This window comes from Haliaeetus leucocephalus, unplaced genomic scaffold (assembly GCF_000737465.1).
Source record: "Haliaeetus leucocephalus isolate CR32 unplaced genomic scaffold, Haliaeetus_leucocephalus-4.0 Scaffold752, whole genome shotgun sequence".
NCBI lineage: Eukaryota > Metazoa > Chordata > Aves > Accipitriformes > Accipitridae > Haliaeetus > Haliaeetus leucocephalus.
The window spans coordinates 145,298-162,709 of record NW_010973188.1 but is presented as its reverse complement, the minus strand read 5'-3'; the positions used below and the strand labels follow the sequence as shown (position 1 = coordinate 162,709).

General features: G+C 43.7%; 1 protein-coding gene across 1 annotated transcript in view; it reads left to right on the top strand.

Annotated features, from left to right (window-relative positions):
* Positions 1–17,160, top strand: part of DAAM2 (dishevelled associated activator of morphogenesis 2) — a 175,353-nt gene extending 158,193 nt beyond the window's left edge. The window contains exons 22-25 of the mRNA XM_010581122.1: positions 1,375–1,435; positions 5,889–6,020; positions 14,781–14,951; positions 16,945–17,160. Of these exons, the coding sequence (XP_010579424.1) occupies positions 1,375–1,435; positions 5,889–6,020; positions 14,781–14,951; positions 16,945–17,160 (580 nt within the window). The remainder of the gene's footprint in view (positions 1–1,374; positions 1,436–5,888; positions 6,021–14,780; positions 14,952–16,944) is intronic.
* The last annotated feature ends 252 nt before the right edge of the window (positions 17,161–17,412 follow it).

Here is a 17,412-nt window from a genome sequence, read left to right as displayed (position 1 = left end):
CTAAAGCCATGGCCAGCTTTACAGCCAAAATGCCTTTGCTCACATCCCTGATGTTATTCAGAGGTACATCAACAGAGAATTTTGGTCCAAAAACATTTGTAGGTAACTAAACTGACAGCTTTACTCAGATATACCTATATCTACTTTATTTTTTAATCAGACACTGTAACTAGACTGGTTGTTGTTTGTAATTCACTCACCATATTCTATGGTTGTTCATTTAAGTCACTTGCTATTTTTTCTGGATAATTGAAGGTTTGTTTCCAAGGCAGATTCAATTAGGCACAGAAGCTACAGTAAACCCTTTACAGGAAGATTGTTCAAACTTTTGCACAAATCAGTCTTGCACAGAAATGTGGAAAGCATCATACTTCCTGCACAGATTTCAATGATATTTTTTCCTGTTTCTGTAGCTGTTTGTGGAAAATGAATACACAAGCCATTCCCCAAAATACTAGCTTTTTTTTTTTCCAAAGCACTGCTCAAAAATACTTTTGCATACTGTTTTCCTAGCCATGATTCTTTGTATAGGGAACTATTCTAGCTAATGAATGACAAGTAAAAAATAAATGTAGGTTCACATTTAAAGGCATTTAATAAGGCTTTAGTGGTGGTTTGGAGATGCAAACTACTACTCATCAAATGGAGATGCCTGCTGACTCACAAACAGGTACTAACTAGTTACCTGGAAATGAAAAGTCTTTTTTTTCATACAAGTCCTAGAAATAAAAACTCTTGTTTGTATATGTGAGCAGAAATTCAGTACAACACTTGTGTCTAGGGAAGCATGTATTAACATTAACAGTAGGGTTATATGCTCAGTTACAATGTAAACTTGCAAGGACTACCATATGGTAGAAATGCAAATGGAAAAAACAATGTTTGGACTGTGAGGAAAACAAAAATCACATGTAAATGTACTGCTAATGGGATTTAGTAGTTAAGTGGTTCAAGAATCATATGTAGAGATAATCTGAGACCCCAGTAATGTGTGTGCTAAAGCTGGGGTTCTTGCTTATGTGTCAGCTGATTACTGCAAGCTGGCCATGTGGCATATGCTCCTTGCTGGAGGGTCAGGCTCAGCTCACAAGGCAGATGTTCCGAGGGCAACCCCCCTCTTCTTCCCAGGAAAATCCCAATCTTCAATGTGACCACAGGCAAGCAGGGTCTGCCTCATCTTACATCTCATACAAAAAGCAGCACAGAGCATTAACAGACCCCCTTCCCTTCATTTCTAATCATCTGGCATGGCTGATGCCAGAGGCCAGATACCAGACTTGATGGGCCAATTGTATTCTCTGCTGCACAGTTCCTGTATTCCTGTGTAACACTGCTCTTTTTGTTTTATCTGCTCTGTGTCTGTCTCCTATGCAGCCTGGTAGAGCTGGAGAAGGAAGTCAACAACATAAAGACTGGATTGAAAGCTGTTGAAGCTGTAAGTATCTGAAGGTTTCCACAGCACCATACTTAAAATATCTCACTCAGAATCAGAGGCACTATATATTTTATGATAAGAGAAAGTGGGCTTTCTTCTTCCGTTTCTTTCCATTCCGTTCCAGAATGCATTAACCAAGAAAAAAACAAATAAAAGCTTTTCATGTGGGGCTCCTGCTGATGATCTTAGCAGACTTAAGCCTGATGAAAAGCTTGTTTGATCTCAGCCTGGAAAGTAAAAGGACAGCTTGACAAATGGCATGGACTGAAAGAAGAAATAAAATTCTTGCTCTTTGTTACTGAGGGATGGCTGGCTGCTAAGCAAGTGTTCCACATGGCTCTTGGAGTAGTAATAAACAGGTAGTGCACTGTTATATGCAACCCTAACCTATCCTAACCACTCCTTGGAAAGGCAAAGGAAAAGAAAGACTAGTTAAAGATGAGGCAGTTGAGCTGGCAAGCAAAGCAACAATGGCATTTTTTCCTGCTATTAATGAAAGCCTTTTAAGCTGGACTTAGGTTGCAGTGTTCAATTTGTACTTAAGTAGTGCAGAACTTTCCATCTCAACAGAGAACAGTACAAATGGTGCATTGATGCAGTTGTGTGTACTGAATTATAAGAGTTAAAGATGACGGATGGGCCTAAATGCTCCCGGGGGTCACAAGTTCATGTGTCAGCTGTGGTTCCCCTACCTGGAAGCCTCCTTTAGTTAATGTGTTGGGTTTGTTCCTGGGGAAAGACTCCAGCCTTCCTGAGGCAGGAGAGCACAGACTGGGACACCGTATTTGGTGGCAGGAGGTAGGAAATCTCATATTTGTCTCTTGGTTATGCCATTGACATATGTGTGTGGCTTTGAACAACTCCATGTGTTTGCCTCCTCACTGTGAAATGGCAGATACAAATAGCTACCTCTCACAAGGGCTGATGTGAGGAATGGCAAGTTAGTGTATGCACAACAGTTGAAAAAAGATTAAAGGCTAAAGTCACTCTGTTGTCTCTGTCCCTTAATGTCTCCCACCATCTGCACAGAAAAACATATTCGGACCCTAAGAGCATGATTCTTTCTTTCTGAAAGTATAGGAACAAAATCCTATGTTCAGGTTGGTGCTGGCATCTCTTGCCTGTTGGATATACTAAGGCAAGGGTAGTGCTGAGAGACAAGGCAGAGGTCTTTGGAACTCAAGAAAGTCCCTGCCATCTTTAGCTGTTCTTTGCCCTTTCAAACAGGGTTTTATTAGCTAAAATTCTCAGTGTCTCTCTGTCTTCAGGATGTTTCATCTGTCTTTTTCAACTTATGCCAGTTTAATGCTAATGGAGCATTCCAGATGGGGAGCATTCTGCACTGGGATGTCTGGCAAAGGGACCACTTGTTGGGAATTGCATCAGGTGGTTTCTGTGCAAGGATTACCTATCTACAAGGAACTGACACAGGACTCTCCAGTCCTTGTCATCCACTATGAGACAGACAGTGATGACTTCATTTTCCTTTCACCTGGCCTGAGTTTGGTTTGGTTCTGGGGTTAGAGGAAGGGATCTTTGTCCTGTCAGTGGCCCCCAGGCTGTCTGGCTGTCTCCGGCAGTTCATCATGTAATTGGCCAGTGATCCTCCTGTAAAAAAACAGACTTTCCAAACCTTATTTCTGGATTGTTTGAGTAAGGGAGAATGCAGCAATGAGAAGAGATACTGCTGCTTACATGGAGTGCAGTGTTTTGGGAATTAAAAGCACCTGTAAAGGGAAGGCTGACAAGGAGTTCATGACATGAAGAGAGGCCCAGTTTTGGCTGGGACAGACAATTCCCCCCATTGAAATGTGAGTACCTACTTCTGTTTTGCTTTCTGTGATTGGGTTATTTGTCCTTTTGCCTTTACAGCCAATTTTTCTGGTCTTTCCCATACATGGTTTCCATGGGCAACCTCTCCTTCCCTCCACAGTCTTCTACCTGCCATGGTATTTTTCATCTGGGGCTGCCAGCACCTCCTAATCTGCTTGCTCAATTTGTGGTTTTCTGGCATGTAAAAAACAGCACTATAGCAACAATAGAAGATCACTGTCAGGTGGAAGGGAGAGGAGGGGAAGGTGTGATTCTTGATTCCATTCCACTGTGTTCACACCACAGCCTTGGCTCCAGTGACTGAGAAATTTTTTCAAGGCCCCTTAAGAATAGAAAGCTAAAAATAGTTTCACAGTCAGATGTTCTTAAAGGTACAACTAACCCTTTGCCTTCCTGGACTTGCAGCTTCTTTGTAAAAATAAGACACATTTGTTTTTACGACATGGATGCAACTATTGCCTTTGTGTAGGATGCTCCCAGAAGGACAGCTAAGTAGTTCTTGGTCTTCTCCAAACCAGGAAGTGAATTCTGTTAGCAGAGTCCTTTCACACAGCAAGGAGATCATAACCACTGCTTAAGAAACCACTGCCATGGCTGAATCATTTCACCTCTCTAGAGAACCAGCAGCCCAGCCCAGCAGGTGCAGTGCTGGCTTCTGCTGTTGTGCTGTTATGACTAGTATAGACCATTTCTAGAAGATACAGAGGAGTTTCTTATTCTCTGGCATTGCTGTTGGGTTGACTACATAGTCATGCAGGGAATGACTAAATTTAAAATTGAAAGGCAGAGCACCTAATCTTAATTTTACTTTGAAAAACATTGCTTTCTGGTAGCAGCCCCAAATGTCATAGCTTTCAACAGTGAGCAAGATGCAGAACTGTTATACTCACCTGCTTGGGAAGGTGGGGGAGGAGGGGATAGAACAACTTTTAGCTAAAATTAGCTTAAAAACTAGAATGGGAAAGAGTGGCTGAAAAAAATGTGCATAATTCTTAGAAGCATGTGAAGTGACATTTCCTGTACTTGTAAGGTCCAATTCAAAGTGAATTTAACATAGAGACATTTCATTGCAAAGTGATGTAAGTGAGTAGTGCTCCCAGGACTGTCTCTTGTGATGTGTTAGGAAAACCGGTGGAGGACAGGATGTAATATAAAGCAGGGGAAGTAGCACTTCTTTAATGTGGACTTTTCTCTGGCCACCTGCTCATTGCTTTTCCTGCCTCTTTTCTGCCTTGTGGTCTTTCCTTGTAGTAGTTACATTCTCTTTCCAACTCGCATCAGACCAGAAGATATATCATATCTGATTTTAGATTGTTGATGTCCAAAGTCATTCTTTGCATTCAGAAGCAGCATGGAGCAAATCCCAAGGAGTTTCTCAGCATAGATGCTTATAAACCTACCCACTTGGCTCAGTGAACCAGTATTCTGATGACCAGTAACAGAGAGCACCAAACATGTGTGTAGCTGGAGTTGCAGCCAGCACAAAAATATTTTTTTCCAAAGGGAACAGAAGGTCAGATTGTAACTTGACCTGCTGTTTCATGCTGCTTTCCCTACAGAGAAAGTAAGGCTTTATCATTCCCACTGATTATTCAGCTGAGAATAAAGATGCGGCCCAGATTGCGATTTCATTGTCCCCATGAGACTGTCAACAACACACAAGCCAAGCACAGGCATGTGAGACTGCCAGTCTTACTATAACTTAGTCATTTTGAGGAGCTCTGTATTTCTTTCCATGCCACAAGCATGGTGAATAGAGTAAGGAAAGAGATAGCATGGGTAATCTTGGCTTAAAACTAAAATACTTGAGCCAGAAAGAAAGAATCTTACAATTTTTTTTTCTTTCTGTAGGTAGTGGACAAATAGAGCTCAGTTTCCTATGGTTTTATGTCTTCCCCCACCCTCCCACCCCCCCCAAATCTTCTTATTGCCATAGCCTCAATTTATACCTCTGTGACTTTTATGACATCCAAGCTAATGCTTATTGCTTAGCAGGGTGCTAGCAAATGTTACACTTGATGTCTGTCTGCTTGTTCTTCAGTGGGAGAATCAATTTTGATGTCTTTTTGCTGCCCACTTAGTGCTTTTCGCAGAACTAAAGGGGAGATCCAGAGCTAGGAACTATATAGATTATTCACACATGTACACATTTCCCTGAGTATACAGCCTTTCAAATCATCATGGGAAGAGAAGATGGAGGGAAACTCACTATAAAAAATTCCAAGTTCACTTGCTACACAATCAGAGTTCTCTACTATTTGTCATTTTGCATAGGAAAACAAAATGCAGCATTTCATGTACTTGATGCTTAAATTATAATGTTGCTTTAGAAGTTCAACATGTTGATGGCTTTCTAGGGAGCGGTTGTTGTTTGAGGATAACAGGAACCATAACTAAGACCTTCCTTCATCCCACCTTAACCTTCCGTCTCATGCTGAAAAGGCAAAACCTTTGTCTTAGTGAGAAAGTGGTTTCTGAGTTACAGCTCTGGATGAATGTGTGTGGAGTGGGAGCAGAGCATGCTCTGCACTGAGTGAAGTAGATGGGCTTCACTGCTCCCTTCCTTGTCAGCAAGGAATCTTTGACTCTTGCCTGTTTATATCTCTTTCTCCTCTTTCAGGAACTGGATTATCAGAAGAGGCGCGTGTGGGAATCAGGGGACAGGTTCGTTCCTGTCATGAGTGATTTCATCACTGTGGCCAGTTTCAGCTTCTCAGAGTTGGAAGACCTTCTCAATGAAGCTAGAGACAAGGTAAGAATACCTTTTGAAGTGTTTGAGGTTTCACTGGCTCAGTCAAAAGCTTGAATAAAAATGGAAGCAGCAATCTGAGATGCTGGGACTGTAGTGATAACTATAATAGACACAGAAAATGGTTTAGGCTGAAGTTTCTTACTTTTCCTAATCTGGTCTATAGACGTTTAGAATGTATTTTAGGATTAAAAGAAGGTTCAGTACTCTTGCCCACTTCTTGCTAATCTTCCTTAATATTATCCATGTGTGGCATAGAGTTGTGATGGCAATGTCCGTACCTGGATACCACACCGTGCTGTGGTGTTGAAGGGAGTGCCTTTTAAACAATGTCTCAAAAAGAGGCCCTTTGGTGATGAGTGATAATGACCTCATATCTTTTACCTTCTGCTTCTGACATCATCCCACTCTGCTCATTCAGCTGGTAGCATTTGTGCTTCATTCCTTTCCTTTAAAAATGCACCTCTGGGTAGTTTGTTAGCCCTGAATACCTGATCTTTTCCACTTAGGCTTCTCTTTTACTGCTTGTATTTCATTGCAAGGATAGAAATCCCAAACATACGTGGTTTGTCCAACATTCTTGGATCCTTCTTACACAGTCAGCACCATACGCATGTTACTCTTCAGGTACTGCTGTGATCATTTTGTCCTTTCACTGTCTGCATCTCCACTACCAGATTTGTGCAACTAAGGAGGTGCTTGTTCTTTGCTGATGATTGGAGTCTGGCACTAATCCCTCTGTCTCTTGGCTGAATGAGGAAGAATTTATATGAAAAGATCATAAGCATATGAAAATGTTTAGAGAAGAGCAACTTCTAAAGTAAACAATATGTAATGGCAAATCTGCCCTTGTTGGCTGGCATGTTAAAAGTGTTTGGCTTTATGAAGCAAATGTGTTATTTCTTTTGGATTGAATTGTTTCCACTGCTGGTGTCAGTTAGTTATTGTAGTGTTAAGGGACCTATTGGATTATTAATGAAACCTATGCCATTGGATTGGTAGGCCTTAGATTTCGAAGGACAGACAACTACAGGCTGAGAATCTGAACAGTAAGACTCCTCACTCATCCAGTCACTCCCCAGTAATGACATTCTGTAATTCAAAAGCATTTCCTTGCTGTGGAGATAATGTTGGTAATATTGACTTGCAGCTGCAAACACCAGGAGCTACTGGCTGTCAGCTAGAGCTAGCTGCCCTGGCAAATGCTAGTGGGGCAGTAGTTATTGCAGCACTCAGAAGGCAAAGCTAGCAGTCTAACACTTGTTAATGTTGTAAAGGAAATTCTGTGGAGAATAACGTGCCTAATGTTTTCATTGTTGTCATGTTGCTTGAGAAGATTCAAACCACGCCCAACATAATAAAGTTCACACCATACTAGCTTTATAATCACAAAACCAGTATTTTACATTCCATGCCTCCACTAAAGTTACTGAGAAAAGCTCAGTTTTCTATGGTTTGGGGGCTTCTGTTTTATGACTGGGTAAATTTTTCACCTTCATTATAGTTAGGTGCACATTTCTGGAAGCGAATTCTCTCCGTCCTTGGGTTAGACTGCCCACTTTTGGTTTGGTGTTATAGATGGTGGTGGTTCTTTCTTTTGGCACACTAGGACAAAAGCCCAATGCAGATTCTTTACAAGGTCAGTCAGGGGTTGAAAACCAGCAAGTGGTACATGTCCAGCACAGCAATGCAACTTTTCTTGGTCAGGCACTTGCAGGAAAAATGCCGTTCTTTTGCTTTAAGAATAACCAGAGAATCTCCCTACAGACAGATCACTATGTCTGGAGGTTGTTGCACACTTTTTTAGACATAGCCAACATTAAGCACTCGACATACAGAGATGTTTTATTTTAATGACTATAACATGCTTAGGAAATGTTTCTCTGCCTTCTCCTCACACACCCTTACTATGTTTGAACACGTGCCATTCCAACTTCTTCTCAACCTATGGCCTTGGTTCTTCCACTGGCAAAAAGCTGCTTTTGGACTCCTAAAAGGGAACTGTCTGCCCTTACCAATGGTGAGCTATTTCTCATGTTTGCCTCATAGTATTTTTCCCCTCTCTTCTTCCTCTTTTTTCTTAAAAAAGAAAAAAAAAAGAAAGCTGGAAATTTTCAACAAACCAGATGTGCAAAGCCTATAACATCTTCCAACCTCAATGGGCTCTCTGTGCTTGTTGAATCACAAGTTTTTTTCTTACCATGGAAACCTACTATAACTAGCCAGTTAAAGGAAGAGAGGGACCAAGACATCTGATTATCCTGTTCTTTTTTTATTTTTCAGAGCAAAGCAAATTGAAAAAAAAAGGTAGTAGGAGAAGGAGGACTTTTAAAAATATCCTAATGAGCCCAGGAAGAATTGGTCTGGTTCACAGATTTATTAATAATAATGAAGCCCTAGTTTTAACAGCTGGAGTTGGATATCCTTCTAAATACAGATGTGGTTAATTGATTGCCATGAGTTAATCAGAGCCATGTTTCCTCAGCTGGGATTTAAAACAATACAAATTATCTTTTCAAACCTGGGAAGTTTTTTATTTTTTTAAATGTCTTTAGTATTAGCAAAAGTCATTTCTTTATTCCTTTTAGTTATGGAAACAATCCATTACCAAGGTGTGGTGCTGACCTTCTCTGTAGAGGATATTTTTCACAATCCCATGCAGTACTTTTTTTTGGCCTTTTTGCTTAAACAGGACCATTTACAGTTAGTGGCCATGGGGACAAAGTGATATTTTAAATTTAAAGGGCCAGGCTGTCAGATGCAGGCATCCATGTTTGCAGAGGAAGCCTTGTAACTGTACTTATCTTCACGCAGTAAACAGATGGCTTGGTTAAGAACTGACAGAGAACTTTGACTCTTTAAACAGGCTCCCTAGCACAGCTAGTTCTTGTTCTTTTTTGTGTTTTTCTCACTTTCAATACCACTTTATAAGGGAATATATAGATTAGATCAAGGGATAATGTTTTCTGCCATTTCCTGTAAACTGAAGTTGGGTACAGGAGAAAGGGAAATTCTGCCCTGGAATCCTTCACCAGTTTTTACATGTTTGAACAGATGAAAATTTGACTTTTTTACATCAGAAAGACCAGATGTCCTGGTTTCAGCTGGGATATAGTTAACTGTCTTCCTAGTAGCTGGTACAGTGCTATGTTTTGAGTTCAGTATGTGAAGAATATTGATAACACTGATGTTTTCAGCTGTTGCTCAGTAGTGTTTAGACTATAGTCAAGGATTTTTCAGCTTCTCATGCCCAGCCAGGGCACCTGACCCAAACTGGCCAACAGTGTATTCCATACCATGTGACGTCCCATCTAGTTTAGGAACTGGGAAGTGGGGGGGCAGGGATTCGCCGCTCGGGGACTGGCTGGGTGTCGGTCTGTGGGTGGTGAGCAATTGCCCTGCGCATCATTTGTACATTCCAATCCTTTTATTACTACTGTTGTCATTTTATTAGTGTTATCATTATCATTATTAGTTTCTTCTTTTCTGTTCTATTAAATCGTTTTTATCTCAACCCAGGAGTTTTACTTCTTTTCCTGATTTTCTCCCCCATCCCACTGGATGGGGGGGGAGTGAATGAGCGGCTGCGTGGTGCTTAGTTGCTGGCTGGGGTTAAACCACGACACCAGAATGGGGTTGAATTTTGTTTGTGAAAATTTTTCCCTGTGTTTCCAGTGGGGAAGCAATGAAAATACCCAGGCAGAGGAACAGTGACCTCCCATAGTATGAATTCTATTTTTCTACTTGAAAAAGTTGATATTTGCCCTATATGAAGCTTTACAACATACTTAAATGTTGACAGGTATGAACTTAGATTGCTAGACTGCTTCATAACTGTTCCACTTTGTCCTTGGTTTATAACAAGCCTGTTTTTAAAATGTTTTGGATCTTCCTAGAGGAACAAAGCCTGCTTAGTCAGGTATTGCCATTCCTATGATGAGTATCAAACTTAAGCCTCTCTATAGAGGTGCAATGGAGGCCACTGCCTAGGCAAGGCTGATGAGGTGGGTAGGAAATTGTCCATCAGTCTTTCTCATGACAGCTCTTCTCAAGCTGGGTTTTTATCATCATGGAGAACGCAGTTCAGACTCTGCACATGCATTTAAAAAGCTTAGCATATATAGTAACTGTTTTGAAGAACAGCAAGGCAGTGAAAGACAAAATCCATTCAAGAAAATAGTCATTAATGGCAGAATTCTATAAAGCACACAGAAATATTGTAGACCAAGTGCCAGTTACAGGCTGTGCACTTCAGTCATTCATTCTAGGGGACCAGTATTTTCTGTCAGCCACTGGGGCTAATGAATAACGAATGGATCAGGACAGAGACTAAGGAAGTCAAGATGAGATGTGTTACAAAGGGCATGTGCAGGCACCACAGTTTGCTGTCAGAAACAGCCACTTGGTAAATAAATTACATAGCTGTTGCACAGTACCTTAGAACTGCAGATACTTCAGGGCAGGTTGGCATCTAACATATCAGAAATGTTTATAGTAACTGTACTCAATTTTGGTGCTGCCAAAGTCACTGTTGAACTCATGAGAGAATCATTTAAGAACATTTAGGTGCAAGGAGAGCTGGGCCCAGCCCTGCCTGAAATTGGCTGGGCTCTTTCCATTAACTTATCTGAATCTGTCCCATAGAGAACAGACATTTATTTGAACTGCGTCAGTACAGGATTGGAGGCTTCATAACAGCAAACTCAAGATTGCTTCTCTGGGGAAGACAGTTCATGTTGCATGCCTACATGGTATAATTCAGTCGTGCATTGGCTCCTCCTCCAATAGCAGACAGCGCAGACAGCACAGCCAGCAGGAAATTTTTATCGTGGCTGTTTTTCCTCCTCCTCATAGAGCCCCATTCCTGCTGTTTCCAGAGCTCTTCTGCCACTGTTTAACATTTCATTGGCAAGCACAGCAGACAGTGTGTGAGCTGCTGTCCCGCTTTCCCTCTCCTTGCTAAAATGGCTTTTTAAAATAAATAACTGTCTAAATGATTTGCTTTGGCAAGAGGATGAATTCAGTGGAAAGTTTGGCAGAGGAAACAGAACTGGCACTGAGCTTGTGGACCTGTTATATCATGGAGCTTGGGGGCTCTTATGCTGTGGAAATGAATTTTTTAATGAAAAAAAGAGATACCATCCTGTATTACAGTGGAAAACCTGCTGAAACACAGTTTTCCATCTTGCTTTTGCCCATGTCATCTGTCCCCAAATGACTTAAGGAATAAGCAAGTTTCAGACCTTGTTCCGTGATATTACAGCATGTCACAAAATTCTGGGAAGTGTTTTGCATGCATGAGGACTTAGCTACAGATTTCACCATTGTGCACGAGAGCAGGTACTGTTTGGCAGGTAATCTGCCCATGGAGAAGTCGAGTGATTGTACATGATGACACAAATCCTGCAGCAGAGAGAAGAGAAGGCTGGGGTCCAGAGCACCTCAGTCTGTGTTGCGCTGCCTCTGACACCCTGAGCAAGGCAGGCAGTGTGGTTTTAGCCACTGTGGGCAGGTAGGAGCCTGGGCTTCATACCAGGTTTGGGGAGGCTGCCTCCAGCATCTTGCTGCCCGTCGTTCCAGCACCGGTGCTTTGAAAAAGCACATGTGATCGCAGAACCAGAGCTATGGGGAAATAGAAGAAGTAATAAAAACAGAGGGGTCCATTGCAGTTTAAACAGTGAAAAGACAGCGTGGCTGTCTTTACAATAGTGCATTGCATTGATGTGGTCCCCTACAGACATGAACAACTGGTTTTTTTCCGTTTCCTGTATCAGATTAGTGGGGCAGCACTTTCTGTTCTGTAACGAATGCAGAAAGGAAGGCTCAGAGAGGGAGCATGAGTTCCCAAGCCACATCATGGGCAGAGTTGGCAGCAGAGGCTGGATCTCCTGACTTGCCTTCCTCTTCTCGGCCAGCTTTTTTCTGGAGGGGATGGAGATAGAAGGAAAATATTTACTTCAGTGAACTGCAGATTTCTCTTTTGCCGTTATTTTAGTACATCTAGCTCACAGATTTTTGCTTTTCATTTTTCAGTGCTTTACAGTAAGTGATTGTGACCTACTAAGCCATGTTACAGGGCACCAAATACAGGCTGTTCTCAGCCTCCTCCTCACTGCTGCTTAGAGACTACAACACTTTGTGCTCATGAGTGTCTCTGGAAAGCTCTCAGACTGCTGGGTCTTTCCAGCACAGCAACACTGTTCCTCCACTGAGTGGCAGTGGGGAGGCAGTGGCAAAAGCCCCTCTGCCATTGTGACAAGAACTAGCTGGTGCTGGTAGTTGGGTGACAGGCCATGTGCAGAACATTTGCAGACAACACCACCCTCTAATGGAGAATTCCATGTATGTTGGATCCAAGAGCCCCAGGCAAGGACCCCCTCCTTTTCAACTCCCAGCCTCCCTAAGAGACTAGGAAACCCCTATGGGCACTCATGGGCTCAAACCAGCTCACTTCCTGTGTGCCCCCTCACTCACCTTTGCTGTGCACAGGGGAAACACAGAGGATGGAGCTGGTGCATTGCTAGGTACAATGGCCATCTCCTGTGGGCTGTCCCTGGACTTCAGGCTTTGCAGGAGGTAGACAAGCCTTCCTTCTAGCTGGCAGCTCTAGTCACTGCTCATAATTTGTGCCTCATTCTCAATTTTCACAGGAGTTAACCAGAAGTTAAGTGGGAAGAGATTCCAGGTAGCACATCTCCTGTGAGCAATGAGCTTCAGGTGCTCTATGTGCTCAAGCAGCAGTGGCAATGCCTGTGCTGAAGTCTTTCTGTCACTCCTGCTCCCCTGGCTGATTGGCACGCTGGAGCAGGCAAGCCAAGAAAACATAGTACATGGAGATGCTTTATCTCCCTCTGCAGTATTCACAGCCTGCATTGTCTCTGCTGAAGAGCTGGTGCTGGTCAGCGTGGATTACTGTGAGACTGCTGCACTTTCCTAATATTCACGCAGACTGTGTGTACATTATTTACAGAGAAAATACATATATACAGAGGGGAGTGGGGGGAGGGAGTAGGTGTGCATACTTGTGTATATGTGTATTCAGAGGTTTCAGAGAAAAGGATTTAAAACAGAGAAGTAATCTGTTGCTGTTCCCATACTCTGAAGTTCCTCTATGACTTGCTGCTGTAGTGCTTCCTTCAACTCTTGCCATGTTTGGTAGCTCAAAGCAACTTGCATTTCTTCCAACACTTTTTTTTTTTTCCAGATACTTTGGGTTTCTTTGTTTGTTTCTGGCTGAGAACGCAGCCTTTTTAAAGAAAAAAGAAGCTATTGCTTCAAACTGCTTTGTGGGCCTGGCAAGGAAAGCAGAGGAGGGGAGATGCTGAATCTCTCAGGCTGTGCCAGAAGAAAGCTGCTTTCCTTGGAGATTTCTTCCTCCTGCAGTTGGCTGGGAGACATTGTTTATGCTTTACCTGGTACAGGGCCAAGAGGGGTTTATAAGACCTGCTTCCAAACTCATTTTGTGCTTGGGATTGGAGCCTGAACTGTTCTTACTGTCTTTTCTGTTCTGCCTGAGCACCCACCTAAGGAAAGGGAAGCTGGGCTGTGTTAGTATGAGCTGAATACATGCACAAGAGAGTTTGAAGGCAGTCCATAGCCTGGGAGAGTCTGTGTTTGGTTTGGCAAACGTTGAGGTCTGTAAGGATGCTCTGCTGCTTAGTGGTGGTATGTTAAAGTGCAAGTAGGGAATGCTAGGGGAGCTGCGCATCGGGGCACCAGTGCCATCAGGAATGTGTTGCTGGTGTTGCCTATTGCGATACAGAGGTGTGTGAATGAAGGTGGTTGGACAATGATACAGCTTTTGGATGTATACGCTTATATAGGACTTAGTGGACCTGTGCATACATGCTGTTGACAGACTATATGTGCATGCATTTGAGTGCATTTTGGTGAGTACAGAGGCATGCTTGTGCATGTGAGAGAGCAAAGAGAGTACAACTGCTGGAGCACTGATGTCCAAGAGCCAGGGGTTGCTGTGAATTTACCATATCACAATCAGGACTGCCCTGTGACTGAAGTCCTGCCAGTTGGCTGCCTCCACATGCATCCTGCAGCCTCAATATTTGCCTTTTAAAATAAAAGCCACTTGTGATGTATTTGCTCTCTTTTAAGTCTGCCCAGGAGCCCTGGCTGCTTTCCTCGCCCCTCTGTCATGCCATGTCTGTCTGTAGTCTCCTCTCTCCCAGGCAACACCCTGACTCAGAGGACTCCAGAGTGATGGATGACATGGCAAAAGGCTCCTGAGAGGACAGAATGTAACGTTATTGCAAAAACCTCATCTAACTCCAGCCATTTTATTAGTGGATTTGAGGGCAAGGTGGAAGGGGAAAGGATGGGCTGAAACTACTTATTTGGTAGTTAGGATGGACTAAAACTACTTGTTTCCCCAGCAAGCTCACTGTCTTCCATGCCCCTGCTGTCCCACAGCTGCAGCTGAGATGTGGCCAGATGATCATCCTCTGAAATTACTCCATCTCCCTCAGGCACTGAACATGCTTTTTTTGTGTAAGTGGACAGCTAGTGCTCTCCAGCACTGTTGCCCCGTGTTGCCCAAAGGATATCCAGGAGAGCAGATTCTTCAGGGACAGAGGCACCTGCCTTAAGGAGAGGCACTTCTGTTGCCAAGGGGGTAGTTTCTGCTCTCACCACATGAATGCTCAGAGGGTATTGAATTACATGTGTGGTTACTCATAAGCATTCCCTGCTGTCTTCACCAACCTGCCTGCCTAATTATTGCTCTTGTGTTTTCTGCTCTCTTGACAGTATGCCAAGGCACTGAGGCATTTTGGAGAGTGCGAGGGCAAGATGCAGCCAGATGAATTTTTTGGCATCTTTGACACTTTCTTACAGTCATTTGCAGAGGCCAAGCAGGATCTGGAGAATATGAGGAAGAAAAAGGAAGAAGAGGAGCGCAGGGCACGCATGGAGGCTATGGTGAGGACCTGGGCACAGGAAGGTGTTTCCTTCCATCGCCTTTTCATGTCTCAAGAGAGAAAGGTTGAGAGAGCCAATTCCAATGCTCATGTCCTGTCACTGTCACTGTTTTTTGTCCTTCTCCATGCCACCTCTCTTTGGCATCGTTCTCTTCACAAATGATGACATTTTTCCTGCTGGCTGTCCTGTCAGCTCTCAAGGCCATACTGTTTGGCTCTAAATTACCCTCTTTTGGATTCAGATACCAAATCTAGCCCTGCTTGTTCTGCCCCTGGCACTTTGCAGGATGGTGCTGCCCCTGCCTAGTGCCAGACTATCCTGCTTTTGGGCTGCGGGCTCTGTGCAAAAGCTCTGGGAGCCAGATCTCCCTCAGTCCTGCCAGCTGGTCAGCTTCCACTCAGACTCCATCATCACCTGCTGCATGCTTGTCTCCTGACAGCGTACAGTGACACAGTGAATGCCCTGGCACCTGCTGCAGCCCACACTGGCAGTATTTCTCTCTGGCCAGCCTTAATGCTGGGGCCATGTCTGGCCTTGATGTGGCGAGAGAGCTTTTGTGCATAGTTGATTTTGCTGCTGGGAGACAGATGTGCGTGTCCCCAGGGGTTCATGAGAACTAGCCTACCCCTCTAACCTCAGCCTTTCCTGAGGCCTAAGAATGGCTCAGCAGTCCCCTGCCTCCTTCCCTCCTGCCGGCGCTTTAATCCTGGCTGCCACCGTGGCCCCAGACCTCGCTGTGGGGAGTTGCTGCTTTAAATGTTTGCTGTGCCAAAAACACTGGTTTGTGCCTTTCAGAAGAGGAGAGAAGTAAAACGCCAGGATGCCAGGAGCCTTGCTGTTGGACACAGGGATAAAATGCCAGGACTTAGGCTCAAGTTTTCTCTCAGCCAGCCTGGAAAGTGCAGGAGCCTGCTGTTAAAGCACTAGTATGGTTTTGTAGGCCTAATACACCATGAGAGAGATTGCAGTTTGCTTATGGAAGGAGTCTTCCTGCAACATGGGGCTAGCACGCAGAGCAAGCGACATGCTTCCTGACAGCCACATCCATCCCTTGCCATTTCCACTAATCTTGGAGCTGAGCAGTGGAGGGGGATAGCTCCCTGGAGCTATCCTAGGGAGACCAAGGGCATCACGTTGACTGGTGGACCTAGCCAATGATTTGTAAAAACAGCAGTTCTGTTTCATTGCTCTTTGTGTTTATAACCAGTTTCTCTTTCCAGAGTTGAGGCAATGTGCCTTCCTCTTCCCATTACTGCAACATACTGCCTCCATCCAAACATGAGCTGTTTGGTGGATAGGGTTTCTGCTGATGTTTTGATATCTCACACAATTTTAATTCTCCAGTATGTTTAGCCTGTGGCTTTCTGGGATTTTTCCTTTCTTTTTTTCCTCCTTCTGCAGGACTGCAGCCTTTCTGCCTGTCAATTTAGCTAGTTATGCCCCAAGCGCAAAGCTGTTTGTGACTATACTAGTAACTGTGGTTTGTATAGACACGTCCAAACTAACTTTAAACTCACTATGTTAGGTACTGTCAGCATAGTAGGTGCTGCCACGCTAAGGTCACTGCAAGCCTGGTCCCAGAAGCTAGGTAATTACTTATGCCAGCATCACTTGTAGAGTGCCATTTGGCACAGCTACTTTGCTGGCACTATCCTACTGTAAAATTTGTGCAAAACAAATAGACACAAATATGCAAAGCAGCATAGACAGATCCCATGTGTCCTCTTTGCTCCAGGGTGGTAGTGCCTTGTGAGGCAAACATACAATGCTACTCATTCCTCATATCTCCTGCTTTCTGCTTGCCTGTGCAGAAGAAGGAAAGCCCAGCATGGTCACTTGTTGCTCTTGGCACAGGTGATGGCCCTGTGGATAAGCTCCTGATCTTTTTTTTTCCCTAAACTGTACTGACGCATCTTAGCTGCTTCTTGGCACTGTACCTAGTGATCTGGTATCATGGTTAGCTAATCTTAAAGCTCTGTGTCTTTCTCCACAGCTAAAAGAGCAGAGGGAAAAAGAGAGGCGGCAAAAGAAAGTGAAAGCTGGAAGCATCTCTGAAGAGAGTGGGGAGTTTGATGACCTGGTATCAGCATTAAGGTCAGGTGAAGTCTTCGACAAAGACTTATCCAAGCTCAAGCGTAACCGTAAGCGTTCGGGGAACCAAGGCTTAGAGACAAGCCGGGAGCGGGTGGTGACAAAGCTAAATTATTAATTACAAGAGGAAGAAAAATAATCAACCAAAAGAAGGTGATGAAAAAGTGCAAAACAAGGAAGATAAATGTGTGCGATGGCGCCTGGCTGACAGCTGCCCCAAAGGATTTCTTTGGTCTGTGGCTAGAGACGTTACCTTTCCATGATCAGCTTTCCTCTCATCCCTGTTCTGTGCTCCTAATTTGAACCATTATTAAAGTGCCTCTGTGGAGCCAGCAGGGCCTGTGACTGGGCCATGCAGAGCCGACAGATT